The sequence below is a fragment of the Geospiza fortis genome, unplaced genomic scaffold, assembly GCF_000277835.1.
Source record: "Geospiza fortis unplaced genomic scaffold, GeoFor_1.0 scaffold221, whole genome shotgun sequence".
Classification (NCBI taxonomy): domain Eukaryota; kingdom Metazoa; phylum Chordata; class Aves; order Passeriformes; family Thraupidae; genus Geospiza; species Geospiza fortis.
In genome coordinates, this window is record NW_005054395.1 from 291,151 (window position 1) to 314,648 (window position 23,498).

General features: G+C 39.2%; 1 protein-coding gene across 2 annotated transcripts in view; it reads right to left on the reverse strand.

Annotated features, from left to right (window-relative positions):
• Positions 1-23,498, reverse strand: part of CA10 (carbonic anhydrase 10) — a 212,249-nt gene that overhangs the window by 152,220 nt on the left and 36,531 nt on the right. For both annotated transcript variants that reach the window (XM_005425725.2, XM_031060897.1), the window contains exon 2: positions 20,497-20,571. In XM_005425725.2, the coding sequence (XP_005425782.1) occupies positions 20,497-20,571 (75 nt within the window). The remainder of the gene's footprint in view (positions 1-20,496; positions 20,572-23,498) is intronic.

The following is a 23,498-nucleotide window of genomic DNA, read 5'->3' on the forward strand; positions in this document are numbered from 1 at the left end:
TGAGGTAACTGCACCAAAGCGGAATGTACCAGCGGCCGAGGCGGCTTTTTATTGGGTCCCTGGTTCTGTTTGTTGTTAATGCTGTAGTTATTGTTGTTTTGTATACCTTGTTATACATACTAGTCAAGAACTGTTATCCCTATCCTCGTATCTTTGCCTGAGAGCCCCTTAATTTATAATAATTCGGAGGGAGGGGGTTTACATTCTCCATTCCAGGGGAAGATCCAGCCTTCCCTAGCAGACATCTGTCTTTCAAACAAAGAAAATACCTAGCAAAACACAGAAATCTACAGGTCCACTATTCCATGTTACTTTGTAATCCATTTATTTCATAAATGCAACTGAGGAACAATCATTTTAAAACGTCTTTGGACAACATAAAGCCCAGAGTAAGTACTTTTGTATAGATGTTTCAGGACTTCTCTTCTATTTGTATTGCTTACATTTCTGTGTCCACAGGGAAAAAAAAATACAATTAAGTTGATGTAGTAACATGAATCAGTGAAGGAAATGCTTATAAAGCAATGTTTAATGAAAGTGAGTTAGGTATTTCTTAACTTAAACTGCAAGAATGCCTTTACCTAGTGTGAAAAATGACTGCTCAGTTTTAAAATTTTAAAGGTTTATTAAACCTTAACAAAAATACAACAAAAGGACTAAATAAGGAAAAATTACGGTGCTGGGAGCGCCCTTCCCCCCACCTGTGACTACCAGCCACGTGGCTTGTCTTCTAAATAGATGGTCCCCCTTTTATATCTCTAGCCCCTCCTAGAGTGCTGTCAGTAGACTCCTTCCTTGCTGTGCAGTGGTGGCGTTCACTTTCTTTCATCTTGATTGGAGATCAGGTGCTACCATAGTAACAAGTCAACCCTCCCAAATGCCTACCAAGGCCATCCAGTGATAGCAGTGTGGGGGAGTGGGGGGAGGACATATTATAGTAACATAATTATACATCTCCAAAACTTTTCTTAGCATATACATAATGTTCACCCCTTAATGGTGGGAGCCAACCATCTCATTACTCATCTATAACACCTAGAATCTGAGGGTACAGCAAGACCTCCAGTATTACTTTCACACATGACTTTTCCCTTGGTATTCTTTTAATTATGGTGGTTTAAAACAAAATTTGAAGTGTGCAAATACTGTTATCTGAAACCTTGGTTCATTGTGTAAGTTTCAAGACAGGATTAGTCTTGATTTTTCTTCTACTCAAATATGATGCAAAACTAAAATCCTGTATAAGACTAAGGATTTTCATTAACAGAAAACAGAAGACACCTCTCTGGAACCCCTGATTCTCTCTCTCTTGAAGGATGAGTTCAGGAAGTCAGAACAAGGGCCAAGGGCAAAGGCAGAAACTAAAGCTAGAAAGTTATTAGTTGTTCAAGTTAGAATCTAATCCAATTGCCATTGCAAAGTTACTTTGTTTTGCTCTGGTAGACCTTTAGAGGAGAGCAGGGCTCCCTAAAGACAAACTGGATGATGCCATAACTTTCTTTGGAAAGTGCAATCCCTGGTGATTGTGGGTTAAGACTCTCCACACCAGAAACCACTGGCTAAAGCCATGTAAAAATGGAAGAAAATGGTTACCAGCAGAGGCGGGAGGAGTGCACATCCACAAAAGGTCCAGCTGTGTTGGAACTCTGATGGCTGAAAACTTTGAGCTTCTTGAATTTAAGGGTGCCAACCGTCAAGAAAACACCTTGTTCGACCTGACACCTTGGAAAAGGCTTCAAAAATTGAGTGAGAGCACAGAAACAGTGTGTGTGTAGTTTGGATAGTATTGTGTGATCTCATGGGGTGAAAAAACTTTGATTTCGGATTTTAGTATATGGTGATATATGGGAGCCAAGATGGAGAATTCTTGGTGTGGGTTAGCTAGCTGTCTTTTTTGCACCTTCTTCCTTCTTCTTCAAGAATCTAGATGGTTCCCTCTAATTGGGTGAAAGTTGTCTGCATTGCAGGTTTCCGGTGATCATAACTGGGTTAGAAGCATAAATAATACAGATGTCAACTGTTTATTGGATAATTGGAACTTAAATAGCCTTGAATAGACATTTTAGGTCACTTTCTTGACTTGTTAGAGAGAGCTCACATCTCGTGAGTTTGTAATAGATAAGGATAATAAACTTCAGGGTGAGACTTCAAAAACAACATCTCCTGAGTTTTATTCACCCTGACCTTGGAGCAAGAAAAAGCCTGGCTTTCCAACACAGCTGAATTTTGAACTGCCTGTTGTTGAAGGTTGCATGCAAGATGTTTTCCATTACCATCTGTATGGCTGATTACCTTGTCAAGTGAGCAGTTTGCCTTACCTCTCTCTTTGAATGACCACATTCACACCTTCCTCGGGAGGGGACCTCCGCTGATAACAGACTATTGAATATCAGTGCATGACTGATAAGAACTATAACATCCCATTGTGAGATGCTCCGCCCAGAGGGAGGAGCCAAGCACTGCTACCCCATATACTCTGATATTCTGAAATGGGGGCACAGCTTTTCTCCACGAGATTCCCCAGAAGAACAGCAGCTGCCTCTTCCTCCTGGATCTTCAGAGGAAGACTACATCCTTCTCTACAGATCCTACTTGCTCCAACAGAACCACACCTGATACTTCAGAGGACTGCAGCCACATTTTCAATCGGACTGCCACCAACACCCTGGCCGACAGGGTGTCAGGTTGGGTTCTGACTCTGTCAGTGTTGTTCCAGTGGACTGTATTGTTTATTTTATTCTTTTTATTTTTACCCTATTAAAGAACTGTTATTTCCTGCTCCCAAATCTTTGCCTGAGAGCCCCTTAATTTAAAACTATTGCAATTTGGAGGGGTGGGGAGGGTTTACATTCTCCGTTTCAGGGGAGGCTCCTGCCTTCCTTAGCAGACTCCTGTCTTCCCAAACCAAGACACCTATGAAAATATTGATTTGGGAGTCACAGGCTGTGGAACGGATGAGGAGGAGGCTGACAGCCATCTGTGGAGGAAGCTCTGCTTGCTTCTCAGGGGTTCCAGAGATCATGGCGTGCTGCTGAGGGTGCCAACTGGCCCGCTGCCACGAGGCTTTTCTGCGCCACCAAACAGTCTCTGGGAAGCCTGCCCATGGAATCATAGCACATATTCCAAACAAGAATTGCAATTGCTTGGTATTTCTTCACTATGAAAGCTGATGAGCAGCAGATTTTCTTTCAAAAGCTCAGACTTCCAGGGCTTCACCTGACTGCTTGTGGTGGGGGCATGGCTGTGTGACTCTCAGGAGAGTTGCTGACAGCAGAACTGGAAGTGTTTGCTTAGGACTTTTGTTTTTATTTTTTTGGCTTGCCCACATCAACACTTCCCATGACCTATTCAAGAGACAATAGCTGAAGAATACCCAATTTACATAATTTTCCATATTCTTGAATTACTTCTGTTCCTTGAGAACATGTGATGGTTTCTGATGTTACCTTTCTGTTCTCTCAGTAAAACAGGACTTTATCTAGTAAAGAGAAATGAAACCCTCTTCTTTCTTGAAGCAAGAACTAACCTTGAGGCTCCCTCTTGTTTACAATCACATTTAACACTCTGAATGGCAATGCAGTGCAGAGCTGAAGAATTAAAACCTCAAACCTACAGGATGTTGGTTATTGCTTTAAGACTGACATGCTTTGAGATGCTTTATAACAAGGAAATCTTCATTTTATTCAGTTAATTATAATCAGTTTAAAAATGGAGATTAGAACAGGAGCTACATACCAGTCTTACATAATTACACATAATGTGTACCTAGAAACACATTTTGTAATTCTTCCTCATAAAATTTTAACTTTTTACCTCATTACTACAATTTTGGTTGTGATAGAATTCAGAAGCAATTCCACACACCCAAATTATTCTCTACACCCTTTATACTGGGGCGAATCTGAGGTAAAAATGGTGAGAAGAGGCTCAGTCCTGGAGCCTAAATTTACAACTAGATTTAGAATGAGAAATACCTACAGAACACGGTGAACTCAGTAGGTGATTCATTTCCTGTTGAAGATGATTCCTAAAAGCTCAAGTATTTCCAGAAGGTCACTCCCACCTTCAGAAAACAAACACGACAACTTATTTTTAGAGTTATGTAGAAATATCTTGCCCACACAGTAAATTGGACATATGTTCTTGGGTTCAGCTGCCAGTTTTGTTGAAGAATTCTGGTCTCACTGTTTTTACTAAACAGAATTTTGCATTTATTTTGGTCAAAGCAAAAACCAAATCTGGATAAAACCATTGCTCATGGACCTTGCAATGAGAGCTAAGTCTGCTGTTGACATTCTTATGCTTGATTGTAGGTTGCTGTTACTCCTCAAAGTACATTCCTAACTTTAGATTACTGCAACTGGAAAGAATGCTGGATTGAGCACTTGCTAAGTGGCATTGCTAAATCAGATTGAAAGTGGTAACTCTTCTGCTGCTATCCTTTACACAATATGGAAATTGTTGTTCCTCTATCCCAAACATCCTCTTCCTTTGCTGATTGGCCCCAGTAGCTTCCTGTGTCTGCACAGAAAACTGCACACTCACCAGGCCATAAATGAGGGAATGAAATACCCAAACTCTTGTGATCTTTTATCAAATTTATTACCTGCAGTAGACTCCATACCAGAAATGTGCACAAAATTTCTCATGTGTAAAATTGGGATGTATTTTTTGTAGGTGAAAGTAGAATCAGGCTGGTTCGAGGGTTCAATGATTAATGTTGTATTTGAAATTTTAAATATGCACAGATCCCCAATTCAGCTATCACCGAAAACACTGGTTTGGATAAAATACTCTACATTATTTGCAAATGACAGGGTACAAGCTATTTAAAATAATCACAAGAGTATTCTGAAGGTGTATGAAGAAACTAGAGCTGAGCATTGTGTACTGTGTAGTACACGCAGTGGTGAAATTACAAAAAAAAAACCCAAAAAAAAAGAGCAGAGTAAAAAATCTTCAAGAACAATAAGAAATGGGGTAAAAAGGTCAGAGAAACATTGGAAATGACCAAGACAATCCACCTTCTGCATCTAAAAATAAGACAATAGGCTTTTCCCAATATTCATTGGCTGATATTAATTTGGAATTAGATACCATATCCTGATTTCCTGTGGTTTTTTTCTAAAAAACTGATTTTTAAAAGCCAAAATCCTATCAGTGACATATTCACAAAAAATATTCAATGTTAAAAACCATTAAAAAATGCAAAAATAAGGGGACAGACTCCTGAAGAGACAATGTTGGGAAAAAAAGGTTTTGCATGCCAATAGTTGTTTCAATTCTTAAAAGCAATTTAAAAAAATAAAAATCCAACCTGAAATTATTTGTGCATCTTCATGCAAAGACCTTGGCATTCAAGGAGCACTTTATCCATCTTCACACATCATAAAATTCTACTAATTAAGTTCTCGCTTGTAAAATATTTAATATTTGCTGTTCTTCAACCACTAGATTAATTTTTACCACACATATATTGTTTCCTGGTGTTACAGAAGGCATGCTATAGATAAACATTTTGTATATAAATGTGTCTGTCTGAAGCTCAACTGTAGAGCTATATGGGAAGGAAGATGGTTTTAAAAAAGATGCTTGAAAAAACCCAAAACCCCAGTATTAGCATGAAGAGAACAATGACATTAGAGGCTGGTGAAATGTAATACTGTGATCTTCTTTGGCTGTTGGTGCTTTGGATTGCACTACACAATGGCTAGGTCTGTTTGGAGGTTTTGGTTGCAAATATAAGAAGCAGAATTTGATCATTTATTAGTGCAATACCTAAAGATACAGGAATTTCTGCTTGTTCTTTGGAGCAGATGGTTTTATGGAGCCCTGCTGGTGGCTGAATGTCTCTGCTGAAGCATTGGGGTTTAAGGGATGAAATATCCAACTGAGCTCATGAAAATGCTAAAGTTTCATCATTTCTGTTAAGCTTCTAGTGAATTCAGACTCTGACAATGAACAAATCTGGGCATTAGCTCAGCCAGCCAGTGAGGAGATGTAAATATAGTTGGGATTATGTCCATCCATAATGTGAAATTCTCTATGTATCTGCAATTCTGTCCATTCATAGTATGAAATTCTCTCTGTATTTAAGTTACTTTCTTGTGAAGTATGGCAGGGACAGAACGGAAAATCAAGTTGTTCTGTGACAAGATTACCCACAGCTATACAGAGGTGAGGCACTGTATCATCTTGACTTCTCTTAAAATATGTCACAAAGTGAAGAGGCAAGTTAGGGAGTGAAAACACACACCAAATTTAGAGTCTCTGAATAAGGACACTTGAATCTCGTTCTGTTTGTTAAACTTCTGCTGTAAAAGAAAAGCACCTTCCTAAAATACCAATTTCCTGCATATTTAACACTACACTATGGAGGACTCCTGTGAAGTTCAAGACAGTTTTAGAAGTTACATCAGTAGGAGCTTTGGCATAATCATAGAAGAGCATGTTCTGGGCTGGTGTGCCCAGTACACTGTTTTTGACTGCAGATTCTGGCTATAAAAGCAGATATGTCAAGCCACAGAGTGGGACATTTGGAGGGAGAGTGGAGCTTTGCTTTACTGACGCAAGACAGAAACGTTCACTGCCTCTCTCTGCCCAGGTATGGTAAAAGGCAGAGAGCTCTTTAGTGTATAAAAGTGTATGGAATTCAAGGAAGAACCCAGTGCACCCCTCTGCCCAGTCCCACAGAGGTGATGTCTACAGACAGGTCATGGTACAGGATTTAGTACTCTGTTCTTCTCAGAGGCAGATGTTACTGCAGTTTAATGCAGCTTAGAAAAACTGTAGGTGTGTGACTGGTAAGCAAAACCACATGTTTAAAACACCCGTGAAAACATTGACTTACTAAAGCCAGCTGACATCATGCCAAGAACTTTGTATTTAAAAGCCTGCAACCTCAGAATCCCCTCTCCTCCAATTAGGATCAGTATGCTCCACAAAATCCTCAATGTAAATATATGGCCCAGCAACACTATTAGGTACTGAGTAGCTGAACGTGTCTTAATGTACATTATGCATGAAAACCAATGCAAAATATTGCAGGACAAGGTCAAGCAGGAAATTGAAAATTAAATGCCAGTATCTCAGTAACAGCTTCCTGAAGGGCACATTAGAAACAGTTTATCAGAAATCTTTCCAGAAGCAGGCAAGAAACAAGAATATCTTTCACTCAAACCCATTTCTGCTGCCTATAGCTCTTTGAAGTCATTTAACTTTCTCTGGATTTCCATTTGTGGCAGGGTTTAGGAGGTGGGGGGTTAACTGATTCTTCAGTTTTTTTACTCCACTTTCAACCCCCAAGAGAACAGAGGATACTCTTCCAGGCACTGAAGTTCTTACCTAAAGATTATTTGAGTTCTTTGGAACTTTACAGAAAGAATGATGAGGGTCTTCAGGCACTAAATGATACAGTAGGTGCCTCCTGGGATCATCTTACCTAAGCCAGTTAGATGCCAAACTCTCAGAGACTTTTGGAAGAAGCTGTGTATCTCAGATATTTACCTTCTTTTCCTTGGCCAGTCATTTGCATTTTAAAGCACATGAATAAAGTTTGCAGATCTGCCCATCAATCTTAACAAGCCCACAAACTGGAACTTAGATTGCTAAACTGTGGAGGCCTATGAGCCTGCCAGGGAAGGATCCATGGCCATGCCCTGGAAGGGTAGACCATAGGCTCCAGGTATTCCCCACAAGTTAAGCTGAGGAAAAAGGCTTCCGCCCTAGTGCTCTGCGGCGCCAATTTAATTGATCCCAGTTCTGCCTTCCCCATTGGCCAGTTGACTTTACCTAACCCTTTTACCCTGTTTGTACCCCAGTTCTAGAAAGTTCTCTGTTCCCTGTTTCCCCATTGGTCCTCATATCCCCACCTATCCACCCAGGCATTCCTATTGGTTCTTGCCCTTTGCTCAAATGCCTTCCAGTGGAGACGCTTTTGGAAAGGTAGCAGCAATTCACCATCTACTTGCACTGCTACACTAAACCAGTTCTGAAAGTGAAAACTGTTGGAAAAAAAAATCCTGTGTTTCATTCTGCACTTTCTAAATTAAAATGTGTTGTCTGTGAAACCAAGAAAGTTTCTTTTTCTCTGTATTTCATAATATTCACATTCTGGAGCTCCTTCATGTCTTTATGTTTACAATCTAATGGTATTTCAGACAGAGTTTTAATGCAAAAACTATGCAAATATAAAATGTTTATTATGACAAACAGATACCAATAACCATAAATATTCATGACTTGATGTAACACGCTGGAAGAGTTTCTGAATCATCTTCTACAGTGATTACTTCCTTAAGCAAATATCTGAGCCTGCCCAGATGTAATTTATTAATGTATTAATTGAGAGAAGGCTGTGAAAAGAGGAGTTACAGAATCAGCAACAAAGGACAAATAACGGTAAGGCAGACAACCTGCGAATAGGAGAAGAGCTTTTTGTCTTTTATTCAATGAAATTTTTGCCACTTTAATTAGTACTTTTCCTCTGCCCTTTCCAGAATTCCATTTGGGTTTCCCTGAGAGGTGTAGGAATTGAGTCATATCTCTCATTGAGTCATTTCACCACAAAGCGTAGTGACTGGAAAAAACACAGACCCTGTTTTAAGTCAACAGAATCACTTTATTAAGCACACACCAGTATTTATGTGTTTTTTCAGTGTACAAGTTTAGGATCAAACTATGCAGCCATAACGATTAGGAGACTAACCAATCACACAAAGAAATGGCAGAGCAGATGTTTCTTGCTCTTTTATCCTGGACACTGTCACACATTCCACACAGCCTCCACAGTGCAGTATTCTGGGCTACTTAACTGAAGCATTCTCACATAGGTTTTTATGGCTGCAGATGATCTTTGGTACACACTTTCTCATGGGAAAAAGGTGCTTGTTAAGGTCAAGAGGAGCAGCTGCTTCAACATACAACTCTTATGTCACAGCTCAACAAATATGTAATTTTCATTTTTTTTTCTCATCTTGGTTACTCTTTTTTTACTAAATGAGGCACAGGAGTTGCATGAAGAATCATGTAAACAAGTTGGGAAAAAGTATTTAAAGTTCTATCTAAATATGAATTTTCTCTGGACAATGTTCTTGACTGGGAAAGTAAATCCAAGTCTTTGGCAGTAAGAATGATGTGACCATTGCCCTGAGACAGTTAAATGGCAGGAGTTCCATCAGTTTCACCAGGCTCTGGGTGAGGCACCACTTTCTCCCTACTGCACTCTCTAAAACTAAACCAACACAAGTCCTGCCACAAAGCAGCGAGCCCATAAACATAAAATTAGAATGAGCAATAAAACCTTGAGAGACAAGTTTCACTATTAGTTTAATTTATAATCCTGTTAACCAATTTTAAATGCACATTAAAATATTAAGTAATTCTGAAGATGTCAGTGTGTGGATAATAGAGCCTGCCAAGGTCATGCAATATAAGTGTTTCAGCCATAGTAGTAATTTGTTCTTTATTTTAGGAAAGCCTAATCTGAAGGAAGAAAAGCCATTTGAAGATGGCCAACTGCAGGATAGGAAAAGCAAAATGGAATCTGAACTCCCTCCAGGGAAATGCCCTGACATGCACTGGTGAAAGGGAATTCTGTAGCCATGACCTATGTAGCCCAGTTTGGAAATACAGAAGAGTTGACTCCATAATCTGAGATGTTCTCTCCTATGTCATACACTGTATTCTGAGTCATACAGAACAGCTAAATCCTGCAGTTCTAAATTGGGACTAAAGCTGGGAATTAGCCATCACTCACAGCTGCATCCTCATATGGCTTTAACTGCACCTGACTGAGATTTGGAGGAGCAGCTCCTCTCACAGCTGAGCATCCTGTTCATCCTGTACCTGTTACTCCTGTGGTAACACCAGCATGATGCCAGTGCACAGGTTTAATCCTCCCATTCAGGCCCCTCTCCTCCATGAGAAGCAAAGTATTCAAACGTGATTTCCTCAAAAAGCACATTATCAGTGGAATTGCAGTGTGAACACTCTAGGACAAAAGAGATGGTGGCTCACTGCACAGCTGTGGAAATAAATAATTTCACTGCAGTTAAAAAACTTGGAAGAGATGGTTTAAAATAAAATCATTATAAAGGGAATACAATCTTGTAAATATTGATTTCTAACTTTTTTTAAGAATCAGCTTCTGATGGCCTTTATTCGAGGGCTGTAGCATTTGTCTCAACAAGAAAATCCCACTGTTTTCAGTGTGACCTATTTTCAGACAGAAGTAATAACCTAAGACTTTCTAAACTGGCAACAGCTCTTCCTTTTGTAGCAACTACTTCAGCCAGACTTGTATCCTAATTTTTGTAGTGTAGGAACCACATGATGCCTGGATTTCAGAGACTCAACTAAACCCAACTTGACCAATTTTATAAGCAAGGAGGAAAAATCTGATCTCTTAATCTATCAATTGAAATGTCATTGTTTTACTGCAAATGTTTTCAGCCTTTGGGTTTCATTTTGAACTGCATCAAATGGCTGTGGAATGGGGCTGTTCCTTGGCCTGAATATATCCATCCTCCTTCCTGCCTTGCCTCTGAAGTTATAGTATGAGACACTGCCAAAATGTCACTGCAGATAATAATATGTAACATTCCTCAGCTCTATTAAAGCAGTGGCAGCTCTGGTAATGCCTGTGCAAGAGGTGCCAGGCCCTCGGTGCCCATCCTGCTGCTTCTCTGCTGCACTGCTTCATGTCACTTAGCCAAAGCACGGGGCTGATTCAAAGGATCTGCAGGAACATTTTTTTCTTCTTTAATCAACAGCACAGGGATGCCAGGCAGACCAGCTTGATGGCACAGGCATATCTGAACTGGCTGCGTGATTCTCTCCCAGCCTCCAGCTGCTGTTTCGAACTCAACTTATCCATTTTTCTATTTATCTTTCATCTCATTTAATATTTGTAAAATGATCTCTCTGAATAAAGACCTTCATTCTTCACCAAAACCATCACGACAAACTCATAGATATTAAAGACACAGGAAGAAAAAATTAGAGGAGGTCATAAAAGGTAATCTAAAGAACCACCTCTGTGTTGGGGTAGAACATCTGTCTGCTACGTGCTCAGCTGTCAAGTGAACAACTTCCAGTGTGACCTGGTTATTTTGTGCTCCATCCCTGACTATTTTTATTGGTCATACAGGCTCTGAAAGGCTGCAGGCTCTGAAAGGCTGCAGGCCAGGGTGTTATCTACAAGCACTTGTGAATTACAGACACGGCCATTTGCACTGCTGTAGTTAACAACCTGTTGGGTTTCCCATTATGATGTTATGTTGTTAGTTTCAGGGTTTATGTCCTGTCTATAAAGCTGGTGACTGCTTGGTCCGGAAACACTAATGCATTTTTTTTGGTATGTTTTATAAATATAAAATGAACAAGTGCCCTAATATAAAATCAGTCACTATACAGAAAGGTAAAAGGTGACAATTTTAAGTAATATTTTCAGTGCTAGGGAAAAAAATCAATAAGATTCTGGAAGGTTCCTTTTTTGGGCAGATTCATTAACCATAATAATGTGATTTACAGCTCGCAGGGGCAGCAGGTACCCAGAAATGCATTAAGTAGGTGACTGTATTTTGTCGTGAGTTCTGAGAGGATAAATTTTTCACACAAACAGTATGTGCCCAGATATGCCATGATGGGGGGTGATGGTATAGAATATCTGTATTTTAATCTGTGTAAGAAACAGCATGTAAAACTTATCCAAATAATAATTCCACATCCTCCTAGGCAGGCAGATTTAAATGGTGAGCATGGATTTTGCTCCTGAGTATGTTCAATACATCCATGGTTCAGTGAATTCAAAAGTGGCTTTTTTTAGAGAGGTGTTATGATAGGAGGAAATTTTCACTAAGTAGAAATGAGTGGTTTCAGACTATCAAGTCTCCAGCAATTCTCTATTTGAGGAGTCTGAGGAATCCTACACATATATGGACTTTCAGAAATAAAGTCAGCTTAGCAGGTTACTGAAGAAATGCTATGATCAAATAACGTTGTGAATTTGTATTTACTAGTAAAATCATAGCTGTCTATTAGGAAAGTACTTGCATACACTAGGATGTATCCACCTTTAGGTAACAGTCTCATTTCCTTTTCTTTTTGATTTCTTAATTAGGCAGGACAGGATTTGACAGAGAGGTTTTTTGTTAGTACCAGTGAAGCTTCAGTGACAATAACCAACAGGCAGAGTTACTCTGTGGAACCATGCACAGAGCAGTGGTGTGATCTTACTTCACAAGAGTTTATTTTAACGACAGATGAAGGCGTAGCTGTAGTGACCATATTTTTCTCTCTATGATGTGGCAAATTCTACACTAAATTTCACTAATGAGATGTGCAAATTAAAAGCTGCACACTGTGTTTATATAAAGTCCTCATTGGTGCTGTGTCCATCACCAGTGTAATCGGAATAATCTTCCTGAAGTCACTATAATACGCTGATGTGAACAGTCTCAGTGAAAGAGAAGCTGAATTCCTACCTGACAATCGCAACTGTAATTGTACTCTTGAAATTCTTTCGAGGTATTTTACAAGACTAATTTTTCTAAGTGGGATAATGACAGGAGTAGCGGTGGGGCAACATTTTAGTGCCACTCATTATCCCTGTTTCCATGTTATATTGCAATCCCTTCCAGTTCTATCTCATCCCACACAGATTTATGGCAGAAGTACCCAAGCAAACACAAGCTGGAGCACTGTAACCCTTCTCTCATTAAGTCCAATTACATTCCACATTATTAGCACAGAAAAATACTATTCCTTATTATTCTCAGTGACTTCTTTCTCCAAAGGACACTAACTTCTTTTACAATATACCATGAAAAATATATAAAGAGGGTTTTTATGTAGGAAGTGATGATTGCTACCGTTTTGTACAAAAACACATGCACACCCGCAAGAAAACTACTACTACAAGATAATAAATAGCCAGAGCTCCAAATCCCCTCTTTACATAAGGAACTGTGGCAGATGTCTACTCATTTTCAGGTTGAATTATTAGCTTAAAAAGGTCCTTGAGTCTCTGAGCAGCAACTAATTCTTCTATCAGATTTCTTTGTGCTTCAATTCTACTCCTCTAAGTTGTGGTTACCACTAAAATGTCCAGTGCCAAAGGGTGTCAAGAACTTCTTAGATAACCTGTGAAGATTAGCCTGTCAAGGCGTAAGGTAAAATAAAACTTTTTGAATATATCAATACATACATCCAGCATTGTACAGGAGCCTTGCTTCTGGCCCTTAGAACTTTCTTGAATAATCCTTACAAGTAAGTAGCTATGAGCTTTCAGTTATTAATGACTTAGTCACAGACCATTGTTCCAACTGCTTTTATACTCAGCTTGTCAAGAATATCACAGAATGCTTTGGGTTGGAAATGACCTTAAAGATCATCCAGTTACACCCCCTAAACCCTTTTCTGTATACACCAGTGTTTATCCTTGGGAGTCCTTCCCTTGCTTTTAGGTCACAGTGAAGAACCTAAGAAAAGAAAGATTCCTAATACTGGTCTTAACCTTTTTATCCCAAACCCCAATTTTTGATGGTCCAGCTAAGGTAGTACACAGGAATGATCTTTCTTTTCTTAAGCAAAAGCTTAAGAGGATGTGCTCATCATGTAAAGATGAACCCTTGTAAGATCACACAGGTGGCTTGCTGGCTTTTCACTTCAAGGTTTTGTAGAGATTGTAAACACACACTGTTGTAGGACAGCATGTTTTGGATACTGCTTTCTGAGTATATGACTGCCCAAATGGTATTAACCTCCTGAACTTCTTCCCAGCTATAAGCCATCATCCATGCAGGTTTTGGTAGCTACAGCTGTACAAAAAATTCCTGGTGCTTAATTGTTCTTTGTGCTTATAACCCATATTTAGTGTCACTGCAAGATAAACGGCATCTACTTCAGGATAGTGGGAAAGAGGATTTTCAACTTCATCAGTAAATATCTGGAGTACTCCCACACAAAAAATATTATCTAACCTAGCAGCAAGTGTGAGGGACAATAATTGACATGGATCTGCAAGTCACTGCCTTTGAAGTTTTCCTTATTTGTACTTTCCCGAAGCAGAAGAGGGACACTGCTCATGTCCTGTCAGGGAAACCTGTGGGTACAGCAGGACAGGCCCTGGACAGCTGGTGGCACAGCAAGGTCCAACCTAGCACTTCATGTGTTGGTTATAACAAGGGAAAGCTTGACCTTTGCAGTGCCTGGTGGGACTAGGAACAGGCAGGAAGACAATTTTAATCATTTGGTCATGTCAGGATAACAAAAAAAGGCCAGGGTGCATGTGCTGCATGCAATTTTCCTTTCATGGATACCAATTGTAACGGAGGAGGAAAAGCCACAGCTAAGAAAGATAATCAGCCTGTTAAAAGAAAAGGGATCTGAGACCACATTAGCAAAGAACTGTGTTTCAGTCACAAGTTTATGAAGGTTTAAAATTTTAGGTCTTCAGAGTGCTTTACTGCAGTTAGTTCACTTTGCTGGCCCCCTAAAACATTTTTTTTTCCTTTCACGGAAGGACTGAATTAGAGGGAAAAACAGCATTTAGAGATCTATTTGCAAAATGGCTGCAGTTACAGGCTGTATGTAAAACAGTGACTTTACTGAAAAGGCTCCCTTTTAGTAAGGACTGCACAGATGTGTGTTCAAAGGCATGGGAAGGACCTGAAGACAGCAAAGTTTTGAGTTTCATGGTGGTAACAAAAGCACCTGTAAAGCACATCCTCAGTCCCAAGCTCCTCGGTCAAGTGAGAAGAAGGGCTGGGGGAACCAAATCATGGTGCCACCAGGTATTGTAACTGGGAAAAGTCCATGTTGTATTATATTTAACTCCCACATAAATTTTTTTTTTTTAAATCTAGTCTCCTTTCTAGCTACAGGATTTGTAAAGAGTCAATTTTTGCAGAATCACCACAGGAAGTGAGAAACCAGGAAAATAAATGTTATGAAATATATTTCCTTCAAGCTATCTTTAACTGACAACCAAACCTAACATACCATATATACTAACTTAAGTTCAAATCAGTAAGTGAATGATTTCCAGTATCTATGTTCTATCACCCTGAAGAAATGAACTGTTCCAAAATATTGCTTTCTAAAAGAAAAACTGCTATTATCGTTCCAATAAATAATTATATATGGGTGGTTAACTCCTGAGAGGCAACAGCAGACTGCATGATTTTGAAGGGTGTGTGCAGATTGTTTAAAGTACTGCTGTAGCTCAGACAGCACCACTGTTTTCACTGATAAGCAAAATGCACCAGATGGTGAATGACGCTGCAGCCTCCTGAAGTTCCAAAATAAGACCAGGAGAGATGTTATAGTTAGAAAAGTGAGCAGTGCAGGAGTAGATATCAGCAGGTTTGGTTTTTGCTGTTCAAGCAGCCACATTTAAGTGATCACCATCTCAATGTATGATATAGACCCCACTGTGACTGCAGGGTGGCACAAACTGAGAGCTGAAAGTTTAACAAGTGTGTGGGTTTGAAGTTTTTCATCTTCTCAGTTTCAAGCCATGGACAAACAGTTTAAGGTTCTTACAGTGACCTGCCCATCAAAGCTTATTTCTGAACATGTACATAAAGACATTTCTAATTTAAAAAAATGCTCAAAGCTGTAATACAAGAAACTTTAAGCCCAGACAGGAGAAACTAGGGACACTAGAACTGCCTCTGTGGGCCATAACAAAAGCACAGGGGGATAGCGAGAAGTTTAAAATGAGGTTTTGGCACTCATGATCAAGCTTGTCAATTGTTTCAGACTTCTTCTCTCTTGTATATTGTTATGAAATGCATTTGGAGGCAGTTTCTCAGTGCCAGCTGGTCAAGGTTAGGGCATAATCCCACCAACAGGATCCTTGCAAAAGGTAGGAACAGCATCACAGAACTCCAGCAGTCTTTTCCCTTTTAGTGTCAAACAAGTTGTGACGGAACCATGAACAGGGAATTCCTTATCTCAGAACCTCAGGGAAAAAGGTGGGCTTTGACTGGTGATCTGTGGCCATTAATGAATCCTAGTGGATGGAGATCTTCACCTGGAATTAGAGTTCATTTACAGCTTTTATTACATGGAAGGAGAACATCATTTGCTCCCTCAGCAAGGTTCACTCATTTGACAGATTTCCTCCTGTTAGCTGAGGGTGGCACTAGCACCCTGTGAAGTAACTTTAGATTTGGTATAATTCAGTAGGGGGCCCAAAGACAATGTCTTCCCCGGGAACAAAACACTTACATGCTTGTACTATCACATAGTCCAGAGTTTCCACAACAGGATGGAGGTTTGCCAAGTGCACTCTATGATCACAAACTAGATTTAACAACTTTTATATTTTATGCTTACCAAAGCCCACTTTCATAATGGTATGAAAAAACAGGACCAGTATGAAAAGGATCAATACAATCACAAAGATTATCGAAGGTTATACACACCTATTTGAAGAAACAACAAGGTTACCAATGAATTTGGAATATGAGTATATCTTGGTCACCTTGGAAATTGCTTGCATCACTTCAGTGACACCACATATTCATAGTCACAGCCAAAGAAAAGACATGAAAAAGGTTATTTAAAGGTGTTTTAACCCACTAAGAACTACTTTGGTATTCCACACTGGAAAAAGTCTATGTAATAAATGTTAGTAATAATATAAATTATTTTATTATTATGCAAATCACCATGCATAAAGGAAAGTATTCCTTCTTCATTCTTGAACATTCCTTGAAGTTTAATTTGGAACTTAATTTGCACTCAATTAGCATTTTGAAGTTTTACTTACTTTCTACTTTGTTTGCTACATGATTTAAATTATAAGAGCAATTCTTTGCTTGTAGAACAGGCGAGAGATGGAGAGTGGTTTCTGCTCCAGTAGCAGATACACAAACCCAGCCTTGATGAACTTTCCCTCCTGCATTTGAGAACTCTGCATCTCTCTTTCAAGGCTGGGCACCAAGACAGACCTGAGCCACAGTTCCTGTGCTGAGAGAACCTGCCAGCTCTCAATGCTGCTTTCTCTCAGAGCACTGAAAGAAGCAAATTTGGGAAAGACGCTGTGAGGAGTCTTGTAACCTCATTTCTGCCTACATCTTTCCCTTCTGTGAGATACATATCACTGACTGCAGCTCAGTGGCTTATAGCAGGAAAAAGCCCTGTGTTCAGATGAACATTAGAAAGGGATTTAAATTATTTTTTTCTAAAATCTATCCCAGAATATGGGAAGTCTGGATTTGGGGAATGTAATGAAATATGGCCTGATTTTATGAACTGCTCAATGGCAAATCTGCACAGGATCCAATGTGGTTTTAGGACTTGGCTTAAATGCTTTCAAAACAGACTAAGCAGAAAAACTTATGACTAGCACATTCTAACCCAGGCATATTGTGATACACTCCTAACTGCATTCTTACACAGCTCTCTGTGGAAGAAGTGAGAGCTCAAAGAGAGACAGTGACTTTGCTTTGAAGTAGGTGAAAAGTATTTACCCAGCTAAAGCTGTGACAGACAAACTCTGGCAACTCCTCCTGGAGTGTTTTACAATTATATTGCCCCTAATTAATAATCTCTGCATTTGTGGCTGCTCCCCCAAGCAGTTACAGAGCTGGATTCATGTCAGTCATATTAACTGAGATGCCAGTTCTGAAATGCAGTGACTGGCTGCTGGACAAACACTCCTTTCTAATATCTTTGGGGGTGTTCACTTCCAGCCATGGGTCAGGACAAACAGCTGTGGGAAGAAAACATCCTGGCAAGATGGCTGTAGCTGTTTGCTTCAGTGCACATCAGCAGCTGCAGCAACAGCTCCTCAGTCTGCCTCGCAGCTCTCATCTCTCAGGTGCTAATTAGCATCTCACATGAGATCTGATACGGGACTGCCACCAACATGGATAAACTTAATGTGCACCAGCAGATCCTTTGTGATGTGTTAGTCTGAGAGCACAGCCACAAATGCAGCCTTGAAATACTTTAAATATGGTTTTCAAAGGCTCCCAAATCTAGGAGAAAAAATTAGTTGTTTGTACTGTAAAGTCTCATGGGATTTTTCTCTTCTGCTGAGGCTAACGTTGCAGAGTTGAATTTGAAAGAAAGGTGCTCCCAAATTCCTCTTGCTTTCTTCAAGGTTGCTTCAGTAAGCTGTTCATCACTGACTTTCTGGACCAGTTCTTGAGAATGTGTGCTGGGTTAGTCAGATATTCAACATACTGGTAATTCAGGTTTCCCTCAGAAAGGAGGTATTCTTCCACACCATCTAAAAGGTCTTCCTTCCCAGAAGTTTCTGAGTCATCACTGTTTCCTCATTCACATTTCAAGCATGTACCTAAGCCTAAATGTCTCACAGCATTAAGACTAGAACACCACAAGCATAACTGATCACAGGTTTCTTTATATTCTTGTTGGGAAGGATGAAAGTTTGACAAGAAAGTCTCACAGATATGTATGCTTGGCAGAAAGATTTTTGAATGTAGAATCTGAAGAAGGAATAGAAATGAAAGCAGGTTTTGATATAGAAGAAAAGAATTGCTGATCCAGTTTTACTGGATAACTAAGAAGGCAAAGGGTATGTTAGTTAGAAGGGGTTTTTATGCCTTTGAGCAAAGGATAAATCCACCTCAAACAAGATGTTTTTACCAAGAAGAAAGATACCACAGGCAAACAAGACTGCCGATGTTGCAAGTAGAAAAAAGGTCTCAGAATTTCCCACTGCAAGAAAACTGAAAAACAACTTCTAGCCTAAACTGTAACATACTAACTTTTAGTGATTGGAGAATAGTAATATGAATATGGTAATTATAGTAGTTATGACAGGCTACAGGTAAAAGTCAAGGTATAGAATGGTTCTTCTGTATTAAGATGCTGAGCAAAGAAAAGTGTATAATGCATTGTAACCAAAATTAAAGGGTCTTCAGGCTTGTTTGCTGCTAGAGCTGACAGCTGTAGGCACAGGCTCTGTCACCCATGACCCTGGACTGCTGTGACATCTTGGATGTAATAAGCCGTCTGGAGTCCCGCATCCCTCATTACAGTCCTTACATATTCTGACAATTATACTATTTTTCTCAGTATCTTTAAGTTTAGGCCTGTTTAGCAAATATTTTTTTCATTCATTTTCTGCTGGGCATCTACCTGAGTTATGCAACTCAGGAAGGCTGAAATATCTTGAAATCAGGTGATTATATTCTCCAGGTTTCTTCCCCTACTATCACTATGAGGAACTAAACATGCACAAAACACTGGAGTGTCTGACAGCCCAAACCAATCTCAAGTACATCTGAAAAACTATTTTATGCTGCATTAATATGTAATTAAGCTCCAGGTCTGTAGATTTTCACAACCATTTCAGTGCCAGAAATGTGTGGGCTGAAATACTTAATCTCATTTGCACTAGAATTCTTAACAAGGCAATCAGCATCTTGGGAATTTCAGATGACTGTCAGGTTGTAAGAGTTCTCTCAACAGTGAAAGAACCTGATGATAGGTCAAATCTACAGATCCTCAGGAATAGCTCACATGTCGCCCTGTTCTTCTAAGTTCTTCTAAACCTTCCAACGTTTTCATTTTTGTAATGGAGTTTCTCATGCGCTTTTCATGTAAATAATGATTGTTTCGCATTCTTTTCTAGAAGAGGAGAAAATTGATGGACTGTTAATTTAACCAGTGTGGTTAAAGAAGTAGCAATTTCATCCTCCAATCCATGGTCACTTTTAAAATTCTATAAATATCAGAGTTCAGAAATAAACAGCCCTTTTTTTACCTTAGACATCTCAATGTGTGTGTGTCGTTCATTTCATGTCATATTGCAACACCCACACAAGAGCCAAGCAATATTTTCTATTATGCGAAAATAAGGATCACGTAGCAGTTTTCTCGATGCATTCATGATAAAACTTGAAGCACTACTTTACCTTATAAGATATAGCTAATACACATCAATTAATGCATGGTAATCTCAGTCACACTGAAAAGATGCTGCACAGAATCCTTTTAGCTGACCCTTGATTATTTATCATTTACTAAATCTTGATGAAGCCTAGTTATTTAATTTTTTTGATTCATAGTTTGTTCACTAAACAAAAATCAGTGACAATTGCATGTATTGGGTTCTTGTCCTAATCTACTCTAAAATCTAATCTAAAATTGTAGAAATGCTATTACCTAGAAATGCTGCAACAGATAAATTATTTCAGTTAACAGTAATACTTTTCAGTTCCTTTCCCTTTTCCACATACAGAACACATACATTCACAAAGCAGCATCATGTTGGTTTTACTGAGAGAAACCAGGAATGTCATCAAAGTGATTTCTTCCCTGAAAAACAGCCACAGTCTTTGGATGATGGATTAACAGAAACCTTTCTGCACTTCACAATAATGTGATGCTGAGTCTAAAAATTTTTGCAATGAAAACAAATCAACCCAAAGTATCTTCTCCAAACTCAACTATATTAATTCCAGTGAAAAAAATTTTTAAGTAAATCTGAAATTTTAAAATTCCACTTACCAGGAACAAAGCTTCCCTGGACCACCTCCTTATAAGCCCACCAGCCTTCATGGATTTTCGGTGAATTTTGTTGAGCTAGAAAGAAATAATCAAAGAAACTATAAAATTAGGGCAAAACATAGGACTTAATTAGCTAAATTTTAGGAACTTGAAACAGGGTACTATTCTCTACAGAAGAGTCACTCAAATTCCTAGGTGATCTTTATTCAATCTATAGAATCCTGCTATGCATATGTATCTTGGAGAACTTTGTCCCTGTTCATCACACAGTAAAATATACTCTGCTTTGGAAGAATTGATCACAAAACTTAACAATTCAGGTAGAAAATGAGGATTTATAGCACTACCAGTGGCTTCTGTGCCACTTATAAAGTCAATATGGGATAAAAATGCCAAGAAAGAGTGCTTAGTAGTCAATACCTGAGTCCAAGCTGTCTGACTGAAAAGCAGTTTCAGCCCTTCCTTTCCTGAGTTTCCCAATGATGTTTCACTTTGCATGTGAAGAAGTGGCAGAGTGAACCACAGCCAATAATATCCGTGTCTGTCACTGATTCACGTCATCCCATGAGCTTTGAGTTCCAAAACCAGGCCAGAAAGGCACAGCCCACAGCTGCCCCAACACTGGCTCAAGTTCCAGTGCTGAGACAGGAATTTGGTTTTTTCCATCTTCTCTGTCTGTGTTTGTGGTTTCTCACGAACAGAATGGGACTGCTGGGATACATTCCTTGAGATTTTATTGCAGCATCAGCCTTATTACATGGTTGAGACAACAGAAAGATGACAATAGCTCACACCTTGCCAGCAGCAGCCAAAGACTTATTTGTTGCAGAGCATTTAAAAAAACTTTCTAGCCAACAGCATACTGCTAAAGATTACAGACAGTTGTTCTAGGCAATCACTAAAAGTACACATACACCTGCCTCACACAATGCTTGCTTGTATGCTCTCTAATAACAATACACAATACTTCATTATTAAGCTTAAAACACTCAACTATCTTGCTAAGTATATTTTTCTACAGTCTAAGGTCTATCTTAGCCAAGCCTAAAACTCAAGCTATTGTTTCATGTCCTTGCTTACTGTACTATTGTAACTTTTTCTACTTTCAGACTTTGCAGCTGCAGCTAGTTCCAAGTTTTCTGTTCTTTCTTTTTCTAAGGCCTGCTTTTTCAGCTTTCTGGAAATCTTTTTACCTTTACTATTTCCCACATTTCCCCCTCTTGGTACAACCACAAATAAACTCTCTTAGCTTTGTTTATTATTAACTACCTTGCACTACAAAGCTCTACTACAATACATATCTCTTTTTGTTTGTTTCAGGCACCTCTCTTACTTGCTTTAAGCATTACTATTTTACACCACAGCAATTTTAATGCTATAAAAGATCTGCTCTATTCAAAGGATGTAAGCCAAATCTGATAGTAGTTACTACTTATAGTTCTAATAAGTCTTGTCCATTCCAAGGTCTTAATTCAAAGCCTTCATATATGTCTATACTTGTATCTACTATCTCTGTAAGATCTTGAGAACTTTCTGTGATTTTATTTCCTAGATCTCTCTTTTGTACAATAAAAACTTCTTTGATATTTTTGTCCATCATTTGTCGTACACACCAAAGTATATTGGTACTACTAGTACCACCACTAAAACTACTAACATATACAAACCTATTTTATGAAGTTCCCTTAACTAAGGTGTAAAGCTCCATCCTTTGAACAAATCATCTAACCATGATTCACCATCTTCTTTCATTTGAGCTGTTAGATCTTTCAGTTTTTGTATGCTTTTGTGGATGGATTCAGAATGGTCAGACATATTCATACAACACAATCCTTCAATTCCTCACAACCATGTCCTTGTGCCAGTAAAAGAAAACCAATTGCTGCTCTGTTTTGAAGGGTAGCATGTCTAACACTGATGTCTGTCAGCATATCACTGATTGCAATGGATGTGGCATTGGTTTGTTTACTCAGCCAACATCTAACTCGATCTAACTGTTTCAATGCCATGGCAGAAGCAAGTTGGGGTAGAAGTAAACCTGCTGAAACTCTTTTCACAGCTTTCCAGGGCCTAAAATCACTGTTACAATTTTCTTCGTATTGATGGACAAATCTTTTTCCTCTATGTTTTTTCTTAATGACTGTCTTAGCACTAGCTGCTAGTACAGTAAGTTGTCCAATACTACATGGACCACCTTCAAGGCATGATGGAATATCTTTTCAAGCCCTATCTCCACAAATGAACGAATATCCTTTTGGTAACTGTCGTGGATATTGGTCAACCCCAGAAAGTCCACTCCAACTATGTGAGTAACTACACCAAAAACCTGAGTTTCTGTAAGCAGGGTAATTAGGAGTGACGCATTTTGGGAGAGAAATCCACTGTTAACGAACCAAGAATCTCCAATTCTTGGGGATCAGAAGGTGCTTTATGAAGTTCTTTGGTCCAAATGTCCCAATCAGCTACAGGATTGCTCCCTTTGGCAACCTCACCTGATTTAATATTAAAAGTTGCTTTTTGGTCAAGAATCATAATATATAGATATCGGCCAATCTTTTACTGGCACATCAAATAGACAGGTTGAAAAAGGCTTTTCTGAGTTCGAAGTGGACAGGCATATGGTGTCCGAACCTGCTGCCTTGGCTAAGGTCATCTAAACATTTGGTTTTGGTTGTTCCACAAGCAAATCTGCACTGCAAGAAGCTAGCAAAGCTAGCCAGCACCAGCTTAACACTCAATTTCGCTCTATACCTTTTGTGAGCCATTTTTTGGCAGATTTTCTCACGTATTTCAACTGACAAATTCTGTAGCACCCACGCCTGTTCCCCCTCTTCAGCCACCCAGGTAACTTGCCAAAAACTTGCTTGTGACTGGTGTCTCTGACATGCAGCTCTTTCAGTGCGAGAGCATCTGGGAGCACAATGGAGGAACACAAGAAAAGATTTCTCTGATCAATACTCTGAAGGTTGTAGCAACAAAAAGCCCAAGCTTTGTATGAGGTT